Genomic DNA, 15,969 nt, shown 5'->3' on the forward strand with positions numbered 1-15,969 from the left:
CCCCATTTAACTATTCTGGTATATGTAATGTATTGCCCCGTATGTACTCCAGTTTCATCCACTATCGTTTGGAAGTTCAGTGCCCTCCCCTCTTGCCATATATCCCCTCAAGGTCGCCAGGCCCATCGGCTCCCAGAGTTTGCGGATCCCTTTCCTCAACTGTTCGTCCGCCCCGCAGAGCGCCACGAGTGGAGCCAGCAGCGAGCATGGGGTCGAGTTTCCTATAGCTCGACACGCTTTGTGCCATGTCTTCCAGCCCAGTTCCAGCAATCTCGATCGCCCATGCAACCTTGGTTTGGTTAGCCATATCAGTTCATTTAGGAAATAGGGGTCACATTCGTCCCTCAGCAGTCTGGATTCTGCCGTCTCGTCTTCCGACAGCCACCTAGTGACGTATTGTAACTGTCCTGCCAGGTGGTCTATTTCAAAATTCGGCAGATTTATACCCTCTCTATCATACGTATTTTGTCATTTCCATATGGCCACTCTGTTTCTGGAGTTATGCCACAAGAAGCCTCTGCATAAGCTATGAAGCCTAGTGAAGAAGCGTTTGGGTAACATGTATGGAATATTTGCAAAGAAATGCAGGAGCCTAGGCAGGACCACCATCTTTAGCAAGGCCACCCTCCCCATCATGGCCAAGGGGAGCCTCGCCCAGAACCCCATGCTGTTCTTGATGCCTTCTACTGCCCTTTCCGTGTTATATTTGTGCTCGTCTATCGTGTGGTATATGTTTATCCCCAAGTATCTGAATGTTTTAATCTGCCAGGCTATCTGCAGGATGGGCAAGTTCTCCTGTGGGATACCTCTGTATCTCCCCAAGGGGAACATTTTGTGGGGTTTACCGCTATGCCAGAGAGAGTTGCGTAGCGCCCCATCACCTCCAAAATATATTGCAGATTTTCCTCTGGGTACCACATGTATAGCAGCATATCATCCGCATACAATGATATCAGGTGCAGTCCCCGCTTAGTGTAGACCCCCATTTCTTCATACTGCGGTCTCAGATAGATCACTAGTGGCTCTAGTGCAAGGATGTACAACATCGGGGACCAAGGGCAGCCCTGTTCAGTGCCTCTGCCAAGTTGCCATTTGTCTGAAATTATTGCTCCCATTTTAACCCTGGCTGTTGGGGAGCTATACACCATTTCACCCACCGCAGGCACCCTGGTCCCATTGGTATTCTTTCAAGGCCGCCATCATCCAAGGCCACCTTACAGAGTCAAAGGCTTTCACTGCATCGAACGAGACTATTGCTATTTCACTTGGGTCGCCCTCTGTCTGTTCGATGATATGGTGGAGCCTCCTATGATCATCGGATATGCTTCTACCTGGGATATATCCGGCTTGATCGGGGTGTCTGAGTTTATTACCCGCTTAAGCCTATTCGCCAGCACAGAAGTGAGGATTTTACTGTCCAGATTTAGCATGGATAGTGGTCTGTACGACCCACAGTCTGTGCTTGGCTTGTCAGGCTTGAGGAGTGGAATAATTACCGCCTCCCTCAGAGATTCTGGCAGTCTCCCTTTCTCGAAGGCCTCATTCAGCATTGCCATTAGCGGGTGGAGCACTTCTTGTCTGTACGTTTTGTAGAATTCGATAGGGAGCCCGTCTGTCCCAGGGGCCTTGCACGTGGGCAGATGTATTACCACTGTCTCTAATTCCTCTATTGTAATTGGGGCATCCAGGTGCTCCCTTTCTTCCTCACTCAATTTAGGTAATCCTATGTCTTCTAGCATCTCCTGGGTCGCCGGTACTGCCGTCTCTCCTGCAACTTCATAGAGGTGTTTATAGAATCTATGAAATCCCTCGTTCACACTCTCCTGTGTGTTCCAGACTTGGCCCGCTTCTCCCGTTATTTCTCTAATCGCTGATCTTGGTGTCTCATTCTTGTATAGCCATGCGAGTAGCCTCCCTGGTTTGTCTCCCCCTGTGTGTTGTCTTTCAGTATATTTTTTGTAATTCAGGTTACATAACCTCTCCCAGAGCCTCCCGCATGTTTGTTGTAACTGACTCGCTTGTTCAGCATCTTCCCGTGAGGTGCCTCCTCTTTTCAGGATTACTTCTAGTTTCTTTTCCGTCTCTTGTAACTCTCGCACTATACCACCTTAGAGCCCTCTAGATTTGGATATGGCCGCCCCTCTCACCACCACCTTAAAGGCTTCCCATAGGGTACCTTCAGACTCCACACTACCAGTGTTTTCAAAATACCCAATTATCTCCCCCCTTAGGTCCTCCCGGAATACGGCGTCTTTCAATGCCTCGGCTTTAAGCCTCCATGTTGGGATCCTGGCTCTAGGGCACCGATGTCACCACGTCAGGACCAGGGGGCAATGGTCCGATAATATTCTCGCCTTATAGTCTGAGCCCGTCATTTCCTCCTCAAGTTCCGGAGTGGAGAATATGTAATCCAGTCTTGTGTACAGGTTGTGAGGGGCGGCATAGTGTGAGTATTGCCTATCCTTCAGGTGTTGCTGCCTCCATATATCTTTCAGCCAGAAGTCTCTCAACAGGGCTTGTAATGTTTTTGCTGCGGGGGTGGGCTTACCTAGCTTTGTGTCTGATCTGTCCATTCTAGGGTACAGCGTGCAATTGAAGTCCCCTCCCAATATTACTGCGCCGCCTACGTGGGGGCTGATCTTACCATATAGTGTCTTGAAATAGGCCACTGTATCTTGGTTAGGGGCGTATGTATTTATGATGCTGAATCACTACCATCCTCCCATCCGGCTCCACCGTGGCCTGAAACACTTGGAAGGGCACATGTGGTGCCACCCAAATTATTACCCCTCTGGCGTATGCCGAGTATGTTGCTCCCATGGTGGTCCCTCTCGACTTTTTCTTTACCACCTCTCGTTTCTCTTTGGTGAGGTGGGTTTCTTGCAATAAGGCTATATCCACTTTTTGCTCACCTCAAGTACTATGTGTCATATGCACAGTCATGTAATATGTCAGCAGGTATCCAGATTCCCAGGAATCACTTTGTTGACTTTACAGTACTCCGTGCCACTCCTGGAGAATTTTACTGGGTCTAAATCAGTGCAGAGTCTCCTTGCGCAGTTTCCGGCTGTTCTTTTTCCGAATTCTCAGAGGCTCATATTGTGCTTGGTACCTTCTTAACGTGTGCCCGGGGGGACTCTTTCTGCCCACAGGCAGCCTCCCTGCGTCCCTCTCAGCAAACTGTGTCCTGGCATCTCAAGCTGTTCGAACCTCGTGGCTCCTATGTGTTGTATATTCCTTCGCTGTTTGTGCCAGCAGCGACCAAGTAGCCCTCCAATTGCACGTGTCCTGCAGCTGCTTGGACACTGTTTCTTTTCCCGGATGCGTGCCGCGGCTCTAGCGCCTTCCCTGAGGCCACTTGGGACGTCGGTGACGGGCACACCATTACCAGCCCTGTTGTTGGTCTTGTGCACCGTGTCACTGGAGCGCTGGAGCGCTGGATGCATCTTGATACAAAGTTACTCTGTGGTGTGCAAGGGGTGGTCAGAAACAATGTAATCCCTGCAGCTAGTTACGAAGTGATCTTTTCTATCAGCGGCTGTCTGCTTTCAGTGACGTGCAGCCGTCACCGTCCATATCCAGTCTAGTCCTTTGTTCGTGGGCTCTGCCATTTTGATGTCGACTTCGTGGGTCCAAGCTGAATTTCTTACGGTTCCATAACCTGGGATTTAGGCATCCGTTCCGTACTGTGGGACTCACAATGTAAACCCCCAGAGTTCCGACAGCTGCATGTTTATTTTATGCGTAGTTGCCTCTGCTGAATAGTTTGTACGCAGCAGGATCGATGTTGGATGTGCGGGAACTCACGGAAAAACAGCCCTAATCCATGGCTGTTAAGCCACACCCCCCCGAAATTTGGAAGTATATTTGTGCGTCATCTGTGTATTGATGAAAATGGACGTTGCTTGCCAAGTGTCTGTCCAAGGACTCAACATATAGGTCGAAGAGCAGTGGAGATGGGGAGGAGCCTTGTGTGACCCCATACTGGCAGTAGTCTGGGGGGTGGCGGGTGGAGCGAGGGGGTCGGCATAGAGACAAAGTTTGTCCTGTCAATGAGAAAGAAGGTGAATCCGGTGCCAGGGAGATTCATCCTGTGGGCTAGGATGTCTAGAATGGTGTGGTGCCAGTTATTTTGGGTAAGCGAAGTTAAATATAAGGTGGTCTCCTTTTCAAATGACAGTATGGCACGTACATCAGTTTATGTGATGCTGTTAAGGAGTTCATTGATTGTAAAGGAATTTGCAATATATGGACACATCTATCATCTGTATGTATGTACTTATGTGTAAGGGGAAAAAAACGGAAAAACGGGTCTTTCTGCTTGGTTCCCCATTCTGTCAAATCAAGGTTTGCAGGCAGTATGGAGAGTGTAAAAGTTGCGTGAAAAATTGTTTTGAAGTTCTCCTAATTGCCGACAACATATATCTTGGGTCAGCAGCAATCACAGGAACCACTTTTTGCTGTTATGTTAAAAATGGGGCTGGCAATGATGTGGAACAACGCGGTTGCATTTGGGTCCATGATGCATTCTTTTTCTCCATTTGAATACATGTAGAAAAATACTGATTGTAAATTTTCTTTTTAAATGACAAATAATGTGGATAAATACAGACGAAATAAATATGGATGAATACAGACAGAAATTACGGAAAAATAAATACCATAAAACCAGAAGCCTTAGATGTACGTTATGACTATGTCAGAGGGTAAAACTTATGAGTGGCCTCTTTTTGAGTCATTGGACAACAATGTGACAATTAACTACTTGACTAATGCGTGTACTTGATGCATCTAAATGTCCAATTCATTTTTTTTTATTATTGTGCATTGGTTATACATCAAAATCTTCAGCACATATAACATACAACAAAGTAACCTGATAAAAATCCATGTCATATCATAGCACAATTCATGATCATATAAGCATACTATACAAACAGTATAATGTAATCTAAAAAACGGTACAAAATAACTGTAGCTAAAATTATATTTCTTCCTCGACTAAACACGTTTGGGCTGTACTATAAAAACAAGCGCAGGTCCTCTTTCCAGATTAAAAAAGGCTCCGTGTGTCACCTCTTTTGAGCTGGCACAATAAATATTATTCCAAAATTGATCCCAATGAATGTATTCCATATGTGTTAATATGGAGTAATATCCCTTCACATATGCTATAGATAATATCGGACAACCAATGAGAATATGTCTGAAGTTTCAATGGGGCCCCCAAAATAGGCGATAAATTCTGTCCTGTTACGGGGTGGGTCCCATTCCAACCACCAAGATGTAGAATCTCAAATATACGATGAATCTTTTCAGCTGGACACTAGATGGTTTAGTCAGATAGGAGCAGACCATATTGGGAGAGAAACGTTGTGCAGAAAATAACCTATAGTTTTTCTTCGAATAAAGACTACACAGGCTATTGTCGACATCCTGAACAGTTGTTTTGTTCTTCAGAAGGCTCTCGGCCGTTGGAGAATCAATTGGGTTCGCCACCTGCAGGCCAATCTTATAAAGATGTAAAAAAGTAGGTGGTGTGCACTTCCTGCAAGAAGGAATTGGAGGGAATTGACAGAATCTCTTTAGCGAGAAGGCCCAAAAAGCTATCTTGGAGTGTAAAGCAGTTTATAATGATAACATCCATTTGCAATACTGTAGTAGCCATATGAACCTTAGGGATGGAAGGCCAAGTTCTAATCTCAGAAGGCATGTCCAAAATAGATCTTTAAAGCTTTCCCTCCAAACTTTTCAGCCATTTTAATTTGGACTCAAGTATAAAAATAATACCATATAGAATACCCAAAATGATACTGGTATGATAGAGACAAATCCCTCAATATTAAGAGCATGTTTGCAAACAAACTTTTTTTAAACAGGATCTTAGATGGAAAAAAAAAGTCGCATAAAATTTGCATTGACACCGGGACCCCAAGATAATGTACCTTTCTTCTATTTCAAGCATGGTGCAGTCGATTTTCCAGACAAATGGGATTTTGTTCTTCAGTTTGGCACTGGTCCTAATAATCTTTTTTTACTCATATTAATGCTTAAATTATTCATCTTAACATAGAGTGATAAAGCATTGATTGATCTTTGAAGGCCAATTGCGGTGTGATCCAATAAAAGGGTTGTCTGTGTAGCAGAGCCAATAAATGGGTACACCACCAATTCTGGATGGGAAAGTATGGGCTGATTCAATAGCTTCATTCATATCTGAAATGTATAAATTAAACACTAAAGGAGAGAGAGCGCAACCCTGCTTTAAGCCACGATTCATGGAGATAGGTAAAGTTAGCTGACCGTTTTGGTTCACACGTATTGTATCATTACTGAGGTATCGGAATATAAGGTAATTATGAAATGGAGCAATTGAGTATCGATACCGCGGGAATACAGTTTGCCCCATAAACGCGAGCAATTGACCGTATCAAATGCTTTAGAGAAGTCAAAGAAAGCATATACAATAGATCTTCCACCTTCTTTTTATGTGCTCCAGACATTGTGCGCAAACATTCTACTATGGAGAAGATACATAGATGACGTTCTAATTATTTGGAAAGGGGAAGGGAACATGGCCATCCATTTTTTCGAGTGGATTAATGAACAAAATCAACATCTAAAATTCACCGAAAATTACAGCAAGGATGAAGTCAACTACCTTGATGTAACAATAAAAGTGGACTTAGAGAAGGGTGAGCTTTATGTTAAACCATATAAAAAACCTACAGACCGCAATGCATTGCTGCACTATACCAGCTTTCACCCAACCCATACACGTGACAACTTAACTTTCAGTCAGAACTTACGGTTGAAAAAGAACAGCACCAACCAGGCCGATTATAGAGAAGGAGACAAAAAATTAAGAACCAACCTACATGAAAGAGGGTATCTGGCAAATCTCACTAAAAAGGCTATGAAACGAGCAGACAACCATCGAGAAGCAATCCTCGAACAGACACTGAAGCAAAAAATAAGGACAATTTAGTCTTTGTCAACGCATACAGTAAACTTTCAAATCTGATCCGGTCGTGCATCACAACTGGGGAATCCTGGAGAAAAGGAAAGTCCCTTTAGAAAGACTGTTGATTGCCTTCCGAAGGAGTAGATCCATTAAGGATCAGATCATCCGTAATGACATTACGAAACAGATCCAAGCACAACCAACCCTAACAGAAACATGGGGTATGCGGCCACCAGAGGGACCTTACCCTTGCGGATCTTGTGCATGCTGCCAACAAACGAAAAAGTCGACAGAAATAGATCTTGGTCTCAACACCCCATGGAAACAAAAAGTTTTGACAAACTGTAATTCTAAGTTTGTGGTGTACGTCATCTGGTGTCCCTGTAAGAAATTATATATAGGGAAAACGGAAAGAAAAATTAAAACCTGGATTACTGAGCACAAAAGCTGTATAAAGAACATAGTACATTCAGCCCCATTAGTTGGACACTATAGAAAAAATACATAGAGCTGAAAAGACTTAAGGTAGTCCATAGTTTACCAGGTGAAAAACAGTAATGACTCTAATCTAGACAGAAAAAAACTACTTCTAAAAGAAAAATAATTAATTTTCTTAACTAATAGTACAGAACTTGGTTTAAACGAAAGAGCAGAATAAACGATCATCAAACCTGTGTTGAGATTTGGCTAAAAAGTTGTCCCTTAAAGATTGGCGAACTCAGAGATACATCGAGGTGACCCTAACTAGAATAACACAATGTGACGAGATACTAGGATGTACAGAATATGCCCCCCGTTTATGGACATCAAATTATGGGTACTATAACATGAAGTGGGAGATCCGCTCAAATGCCCTGAGTAGTATATGACCCTAGAGAAGGATCTGGACTAATGTTTCATTGGAATTCAGAGACATGTTATCTACGAAATATAAAGATAGGAAGAACAATCTATTTTGCAACCAGCACCAGTTCAAACGTTCAAGTGGGTAGGATATCAAATCACTTATAATGTACATGTTGATTCACAATAAATAGCTTCGTGACCTGATATGGAGCCTGAGAAAAAGGTGTTAATATTGTAACTTGAACAGGGACTCTGGGTCAGCATCAAGCCATTACACTCGTGTGGCCCTAAAACCTAGCAAAAGCACGGAATACAATGTGTATTGTTAAAACTGGAGCGTGGAGCGTACTCGCCACAACCCGAACCATGCAGAGTTAGAACAAAATAATGGAAGTAAAACACTCACGTGTCAGAACGCAGGAGGTGAGTAGATAAGAGCGGCATGGCAGTGACTGTTGCGTTTAGCATAGAGAACTTGCCACGGGAGTTGGTGCAAAGGAGGGGGGCCGAAGGCAGTATATCGCCTACTGTGCTTAAGTTGAAAAAAGCACCTTGGTAGATAGGCAAGATCACGTGACGACAAGGTCACGTGAGATCCTGTACCACTATATAAACAGGAAGCCAAACGGCAATAAAACAGAACGCTATCAGAGAGGCCAGGCGACACGAAACGGAAGGCTGAGAACGAGTGTGGCCCAGATAAACGCTGGAGTAAAAAGTGAACCCCACTTGACAGAGGCAATCGCAGGAAATGAAAATACAGGTAAGAGACAGTGGTAGGCAGCTGGGGAAAATAAGGTGGTCCTAGAAAAAGAGAGGTTACCAGACGAAGCTAGAGGGGTTTTGGAAATTACTTTTTCTCCACCATACCCCTGCACTTAATGGACACCATGTCCTTTTGTTTGTTCTTTAGCCCAACAGCTGATGTAATTGGTATATCAGCAAGTGTAAGACACACGGTTTTCAATGCAGAACACGATCCAAATACTAAGCACTGCTAAACCCATGAAAAACATTAGTGAAAGAAACCGTACATCCACGGTAAGGACAAATATTCAATTTTGCTTATTAAGTACTAAAGAGGAATAACAGAATTAATCGAGTTTAAGAAAAACAAAATAATAGCCAGGCTTAGACATTTTTGTCATGTGGTTGTGGATATTTCCTTTAGCCTAAGGAACGTGGGTATAATTCAAATGACCAGAAGAGGACAGAAGGACCCCTAATCAAACAAATAGTAGAACTGGAACTGAGTTATTGAAATTGTATAGTTGGGGTAAGACCATAAATTGGATTAGTACTCTAAGGAATAGAATTACAAAGAATAAAACAAGCAAAACCATCTAAGTACATGTTTGTTGTCACATATTTTCTCCACTTAGGGACAGTGATCTTGGGTGGACAGAGATGGCAAAGAGATACTGCCCACTGCATTAACCCTGAGCTGAAGCGCCTTTGTCGAGAGGGGACACATTACAATACGAGATAGAGTGACTATATTGAGGTAAAGAGAGAACATGCCTCATTGTCTTTTTCTTTGAATGGAAGGGAAGTGCTGAATCAAGGGACTCATGTTCCAAAGAGTTTTGACCGGAAGTTGAATATAGAAATAGTAACTGTGCTAAGTGACGCATATGTGTATGTGTATGAGATCAAATCATGTCAAACCTGTTTTAAACCCAAGAGAAGTTAATAAAAAATAGATGATAAGGAGGAGTTAATAAGTTAATGATTCCCTCCTGCTGTGATGTTAAGCACAGCAAGTTGTATTTAATAAAAATTACAACTAGGATATGTCGAGCACTAAAGTCGATTGTCCTTTGCTTGCTTCCCACAGATACCCACTCGGCGTCCTAGCCCGAAGAAAGGATTAAAGGGAGGGTATTAGATGTGGATTCCCCAATGATTCCAAGAAGAAAATATATAATTGTACATTGCAAATGAATGTGGTTTATACCCCTGAAGAATTTCCTAGTAAGAAGTCTGAGAGTATAAGGAAAGAAACATGTTGGGTGTTTTATGAGTGTAGTATGAGAGAAGGAATGAGTGGAGTAACTACGGATAGGTAAAAGTTGTATGGAATGTGGTGTGCCCCCTCAATTGGAGAGGGTAGCTGACCACAGATCCATATTGAAAATTAATTTAAATGAGACAAAGAATAATTGAGGACTATAGGTACCACATAACATTGTTGAAGTACAGTTGGAATGTGTTGAAATTGTAATGCTTTTTCAGAATGTTGTGTATACGATTGACACAATTATAGAAGTGGATGCTTTTTACGGACCGACTTTATATAAAAAATAAATAAATTGATATTTTTGATACAAATTGGAATTGTATTTGATGATTTAATGATTAATAATACATACAAATGGGCAGGCACTATTTTTTTGGGGGGAAGCAAGTGACTGTGAATATAATATATTGTACCAATTTGTAGAGGGCTGTTCACAAGTTGTATAGAGAAATATTTACTCTAGTCTCTCTGGTGTTTGTAAAAAATGGAAGCAATAAATGACATTTTGTGTGAAAATGAAGGTCAAATAAAAAAGTTTCACACTGCAAAATGCATTTTAAGATGTTGAATGAGTCAGGAGTCAATGCATGGCTCATGGCTAAACTTGTTGACACTGTATTGAGTGTTTCTAGTTCGGGAAAGTAGAGAATCTCAAATGGAGTTGTTTAGTAACAAAGTTCATAGAGAAAATCCGAACTATCATCAGGACTGGTTGTGTTCTTTAAAACGCAGAGATGTGTGATAATAGTCGAAGGGGTGCTGTTCAAAACATCATCTAAAAACAATATGAACAGGATAAAATAAGTATGTGTGTTGCCATAATAGTTGGCTGTACTCTAGATAAAAAACATGCTAAGATACTGCTAGTTTTTGATTTGACGCTCTCGGGTTGTGGATGTTGGCCCGTAATGGCAAGCATCATGTGACCAAAATAATGCACCAAAAGAACCTGCAATGGTCAGGTGAAGGAAGTTAATCATAGATGTCAGTGTTGACTAGCTCATCTATGTGAATAAATAGATGAACATTGTACCTGGTTCTCGGCAACAATTGGGAAAACTCAGGATGATCCACAAAGCAGGTTGGCAGCAGTGAGTTGTCTGGTCTGGTGGGGAAGACAACTGATGGCCAATAGCTTCATGAACTGGATAGCCACGATCTTTCAGGCAACGATTGCCTTGCTACAAGACCGAGAGATGTAAAAACTAACAAGATGACTTGTGTCACTACTTACACACCAATCATTAATGCTTAAAAAATTCTTAAAAAATACAAACAGTTCAAAACTCATTCCGGGGTGGTGACTGTGACTTATCTTTAAGAAAACTAGAACAAAGATGCATACACTGTTTAGACTCCGTTAAGAAAGGTCTTAATGTAGTGAAAGAGTGCAGCATATTTTTCCATTAATTGTCTCCCCCACCATCTCAAGTATATTTTTTTGTCTCTTGCAACTTGTCATGTGCCTGAACTTGTGTTCTCCTATATCTACCAGGCACTTTGTGTAGTAGTCAATTGTTTGGACACAATGAATCTTCTTGTATGTCAACAACTTCTTTGACAAAATGTATTCATGTATCATTAAGAGACAAAAATGTACCTTTATATGCTACTGTAATTATGCAAAGATGTGATAATCTGTATGCAATAACTTCTCGACAATTGTACACCGAATATTTTTCATATGTTGATTGGTTCTTGGTCCATTACTCCAAGCCTGCCCTTCCTGAACTACATAATTTCTCCCTTTGGCTTCTTTTACGAGCCCCCCAAACGACATCTCAGCCCAATTGCAAATTATGGCATTCCCGCTCTAGGCACGTTCTGATTGGCCAGCAAACCCAACGCCCATTACCTGATGTGCCTGCTACTACTTCCCTGTTAATTTGGCTGGGAACCACATGTCTGTTACTGAATCACATCACGCTCAATGAATCACATCACGTTCATTGCATTCAAAAATTTATAAATTTTTGTTTTTTCTTAAAAGTATATTCTGTCGCGGTACTTCTAGCTGCGTAGCGTCATCCTATGCAGTCTGTTTAAGATGCACCTTGATTGGCTATTTTCGACCATCACCCACTCACAGATTGTTAAAGTACTTTCGAGTAGTTCCAGCAGGCGATTACGCATGCGTTACAACAAAGACATCAATTCAGGTCTCTGGAGCCCACTTCCAAGTAAACAATCTGCATGCTGCCCTCCCTCTTGACCCTCCTTTGCTGGGAACTATCTTTCCACACTACAGGCCTGTGATTAAACCTCATCTCGTTCATTGTATTCAGTACCTCTTTTTCAAGTATTTTTCACTGCATTTTTGGCCATGTTACATCATCCGATGTAGTCTGCTTAAGATGCACCCTGATTGGCACCTTGACCAACACCCACCGGCAGATGTGTCTCCCTGAGCAACTTGATAAAAAATGTCCTTTCACTCAGTCCCTAGGCGACTAAGCATGCCCAACTACAAAGACACTGATTCAGGTCTCTGCAGCTAGCATTTTAGGTAAATATACCGCACGCTGCCCCAGCATGCCACCTGACCCTTTTTTCGAGTTACTGCAACATCACTGCCTGCTATTTAGCAATAAGAGCCAATCCTTGCAAACTTGATCATTGACTCCGTCCAAATTAAAACAAACTTTCACATCATTCTTATACACGTCCTGATTTTGCAGGGCTGCAGAGTTTTCTCCACTACGGTCTCCACTGAAACTGAGGCCATCAGTTGTCTTCCTTACCAGACCAGACAACTCATCGCTGCCAACCTGCTTTGCGGATCATCCTGAGTTTTCCCAATTGTTGCCGAGAACCAGGTACAACATTCATCTATTTATTTACATAGATGAGCTAGTCAACACTGACATCTATGATTAACTTCCTTCACCTGACTATTGCAGGTTCTTTTGGTGCATTATTTTGGTCACCTGACGCTTGCCATTACGGATCAACGTCCATAACCCGAGAGCGCCAAATCACTAACTAGCGGTATGTTAGCATGTTTTTCTTATCTAGAATACAACCAACCATTATGGCAACACACATACTTATTTTATCCTGTTCATATTGTTTTTAGATGATGTTTTGAACAGCACCTCATCGACTTAACACGCATCTCTGAGCTCTAAAGAACACAACCAGTCCTGATGATAGAGAAAATCCGAACTATGAACTTTGTTACTAAACAACTCCATTTGAGATTCTCTACTTTCCCGAACTTGAAACACTCAATACAGTGTCGACAAGTTGTGCCATGAGCCATGCATTGACTCCTGACTCATTCAACATCTCAAAATGCATTTTGCACTGTGAAGCTTTTTGTTTTGACCTTCATGTTCATACAAAGTATCATTTATTGCTTCAATGTCATGCCTGAATGTACAATTCTTTGCACACCAGACTGTCTTTTTTCAAGTGCCTGTTCTGTTTTATGTTAGTATTTCTTAATCAGAATAAAATTAGTTTTTCCTATTTGTGTGCTCACTTAGTGTGATCTAATGTTTGCCACTAGACTCGAGATACATGTTAACTTCTGCTTAGCTCTTGAAAGGAGAGGTAGCTCCGACTCATTTGTCTTGCTACACTTCAATAGGTACAACAAATTCGCATTAAAGGTTGATGCATTTTGCGATCTTAACCAGTTATAATGCCGGTTGGAGAGACTGCCGAACTGTCTAATTCAACCAAAGAACGCCAACATACCAAGGCCATCATTCTCCCCTAAGCAACAGAACCCCACAAGTAGCGAACAGCTACCACACCAAGGTATATTCCTGAGGTATTTTCCTGAGAATCCACTCACTGGGAATTTGCAACACAATGCACTGCACCCACGCAAATATACTTGGGTAGCACCCCAGGGATTCCTGAGGGCAACAACAACAGGCAACATACATAGAATCCTTGTTTCCGCTCCACCGAGCTCAATTCCTAACACATGTGTACTGAAGGGTCCAGGCCCTTGTGCCACTTGCTCCAGCAATCCCACATAGAGTCGTACAACTCTACATTCACCCTTATCGCGGCTAGAATATAGATTGTTTTTTTATTGGCAAATGCCGATCTCAAATGTTTATTCTATGGGAGAGCCAGACTGCCCCCGGTAGGGAGGGGGTGGGACACGGAATCCACACAGATCTCAAATGTTTATTCTATGGGAGAGCCCTACTGCCCCAGGTAGGTATCGGGTGGCACAAGGAATCCACGCAGTTGGTAGACATCCGGTGCATCACACGCGATTCCACTCACAGCATAACTGTTGAACCCATATGCAGCAGGCATACCTATGTTGTTGTGTAGGATGTGCGTAGGCCATAGGTTTTTATTGATACAAATATGGTTATAGGAACATAAACAATATACGTAATCATAACAAATCATCCTTTTGGGCACCGGGTCCAGCGGTGACCGACCCCCTCTGGCCCGTGCCACCTTTCTTGTCCCACGACTTGTTGTGGCACCGTACGGTGTCCCGAGTTTCTTTCCGTTTGTTCTTCTCCCCTTTTTCTGTGGTGGGAGGGTTTTTGAGGCAAAGAAAAAGAATGGGAAGACGCCGAGTTAACAGTGAACTTCCAGGTACTGTTTCAGTCCCGTGCAGGGTTGACAAAACAGTTTGTGTTTTAGGAGCTGCTCACAGCTCATTATGTAGGCCCCAGATTCTTTGTACTGTGTGGGGGGCTGTGCACCAACCCCCAAGGCCAGTCTTTGGCTGACTATCCTGCCTAAGCACCCAGGGTCTCCCAGGTGCACTGCACCCATATATCCTCCTGCAAGGGTGAGGTATTTATTACCTCCCCCTGCCTCCTTTCATGTGCCAGACCCTGCTGACTGTCTCCCTTATCTGAGAGACAGAGAGGGGCACTGCCCCTGGAGGAGAGATGTGTCTCTCTCTCGCGCCTGCTGCCATGTCACACATGGCCTCGCCTTGGGCGGCCCGGCGGGATTACCCAGAACGTACGCTCTCAACCCGTCTCTCAGACACATGAAAATATATGCGGACTGAGAAACTCAACAATGACAACAATGAAACCCTATATTTGCGTTGTTCAGCCTAGCCACTAGTATGCAGTTGTTGTTAGTGTAACATTACTAACAGAAACGCCACTTGCATTGGTAGCCTGTGCAGAAACACGCAATCCAGCTGCCTCCATGTGGAAGGCAGGCAAGCATTTTCTGATGATGTGTCAAAAAAAGCGTTGTGTCCGCTGCATCGGAAGGACCATGCCCGGTGTCTAACCCACACGCGCCTCTCTTTCAAAGCTCTAGGACTGGGAGGGGCGTATGCGCTAGTAGAAAGGGCTACAGCTGTGTGCAGAAAATACGTGTCCTCATTCCCCAGCAGGAAAACATTAGCCGCCCACCCACTGGACCGTCCCGCCACGCCGAGCTCAGTCAAACTCGAATCATTGTAATAGATAATCTTCGTACTTCCCCCACAAGCCGTCAAATAATGAACACGCTTATTAACTCTCAATTCCACTTTCAGCCATACGACTTTAGTATCATAGTTGAAATACAAACTGCTCTCACCAGCATTCAGTAAGGGAGAGGGCGTGGGAAGCAGTCACCGTCCAGTACTATTTAACTCACACAAACTATCGGCTGATGGTCTACACAATTACCGAATCTGGGGGCTGCGCCGTGTCCTTATCCTGCCACTCTGGGGGAAGGGCGTCCCCTCCACAATGCTTCCCCTCAGACTCGGGCATGTTGGTTCTAGAAGGTGCTCCAACTATGCGGTTGTCCGGAGAGGTGGGCACTTCTACAACTTCAGAAAATTAGCTGTCAGCTCCGGCCGCCCGGCTGCAGCTGAAAGAGCGCCACCTAATCAGCGAACCCGGAACGAGTGCACGGTGGCTGTGAGGACAGGGTGCAGAATGCGCTGAGCACCGTCGCACCGGGGGACCGCAGCAAATAGTTCACTCTCTCCAGATACACAGCATCCGCTACTGCTACGCTCCTCTGTTTCAAAGTGCCATGATTTTTGACCCGTCATGTGACTCAGGATGTAGCGGAAACAGCTCAGCAGGAACGCAAAGGAATTTCAAGGCTCGTCTTTCCAGAGTAACAGTTTAACCAAGTCTGACCTATTGTGAAGAAAAACTATTCGCCCTCTCCGCCAGATTCTCGTTTTCAAACT

The 15,969-nt window shown here is 43.5% G+C and overlaps 1 protein-coding gene across 1 annotated transcript in view; it reads right to left on the bottom strand.

The window, feature by feature from the left end:
- Positions 1-15,744, bottom strand: part of LOC138453728 (two pore calcium channel protein 1-like) — a 1,160,417-nt gene extending 1,144,673 nt beyond the window's left edge. The window contains exon 1 of the mRNA XM_069606850.1: positions 15,452-15,744. Within this exon, the coding sequence (XP_069462951.1) occupies positions 15,452-15,538 (87 nt within the window). The 5' untranslated portion in view covers positions 15,539-15,744. The remainder of the gene's footprint in view (positions 1-15,451) is intronic.
- Positions 15,745-15,969: the final 225 nt, after the last annotated feature.

Source organism: Ambystoma mexicanum, chromosome 4p, assembly GCF_040938575.1.
Source record: "Ambystoma mexicanum isolate Mex_15411 chromosome 4p, UKY_AmexF1_1, whole genome shotgun sequence".
NCBI classification, from domain to species: Eukaryota; Metazoa; Chordata; class Amphibia; order Caudata; family Ambystomatidae; genus Ambystoma; species Ambystoma mexicanum.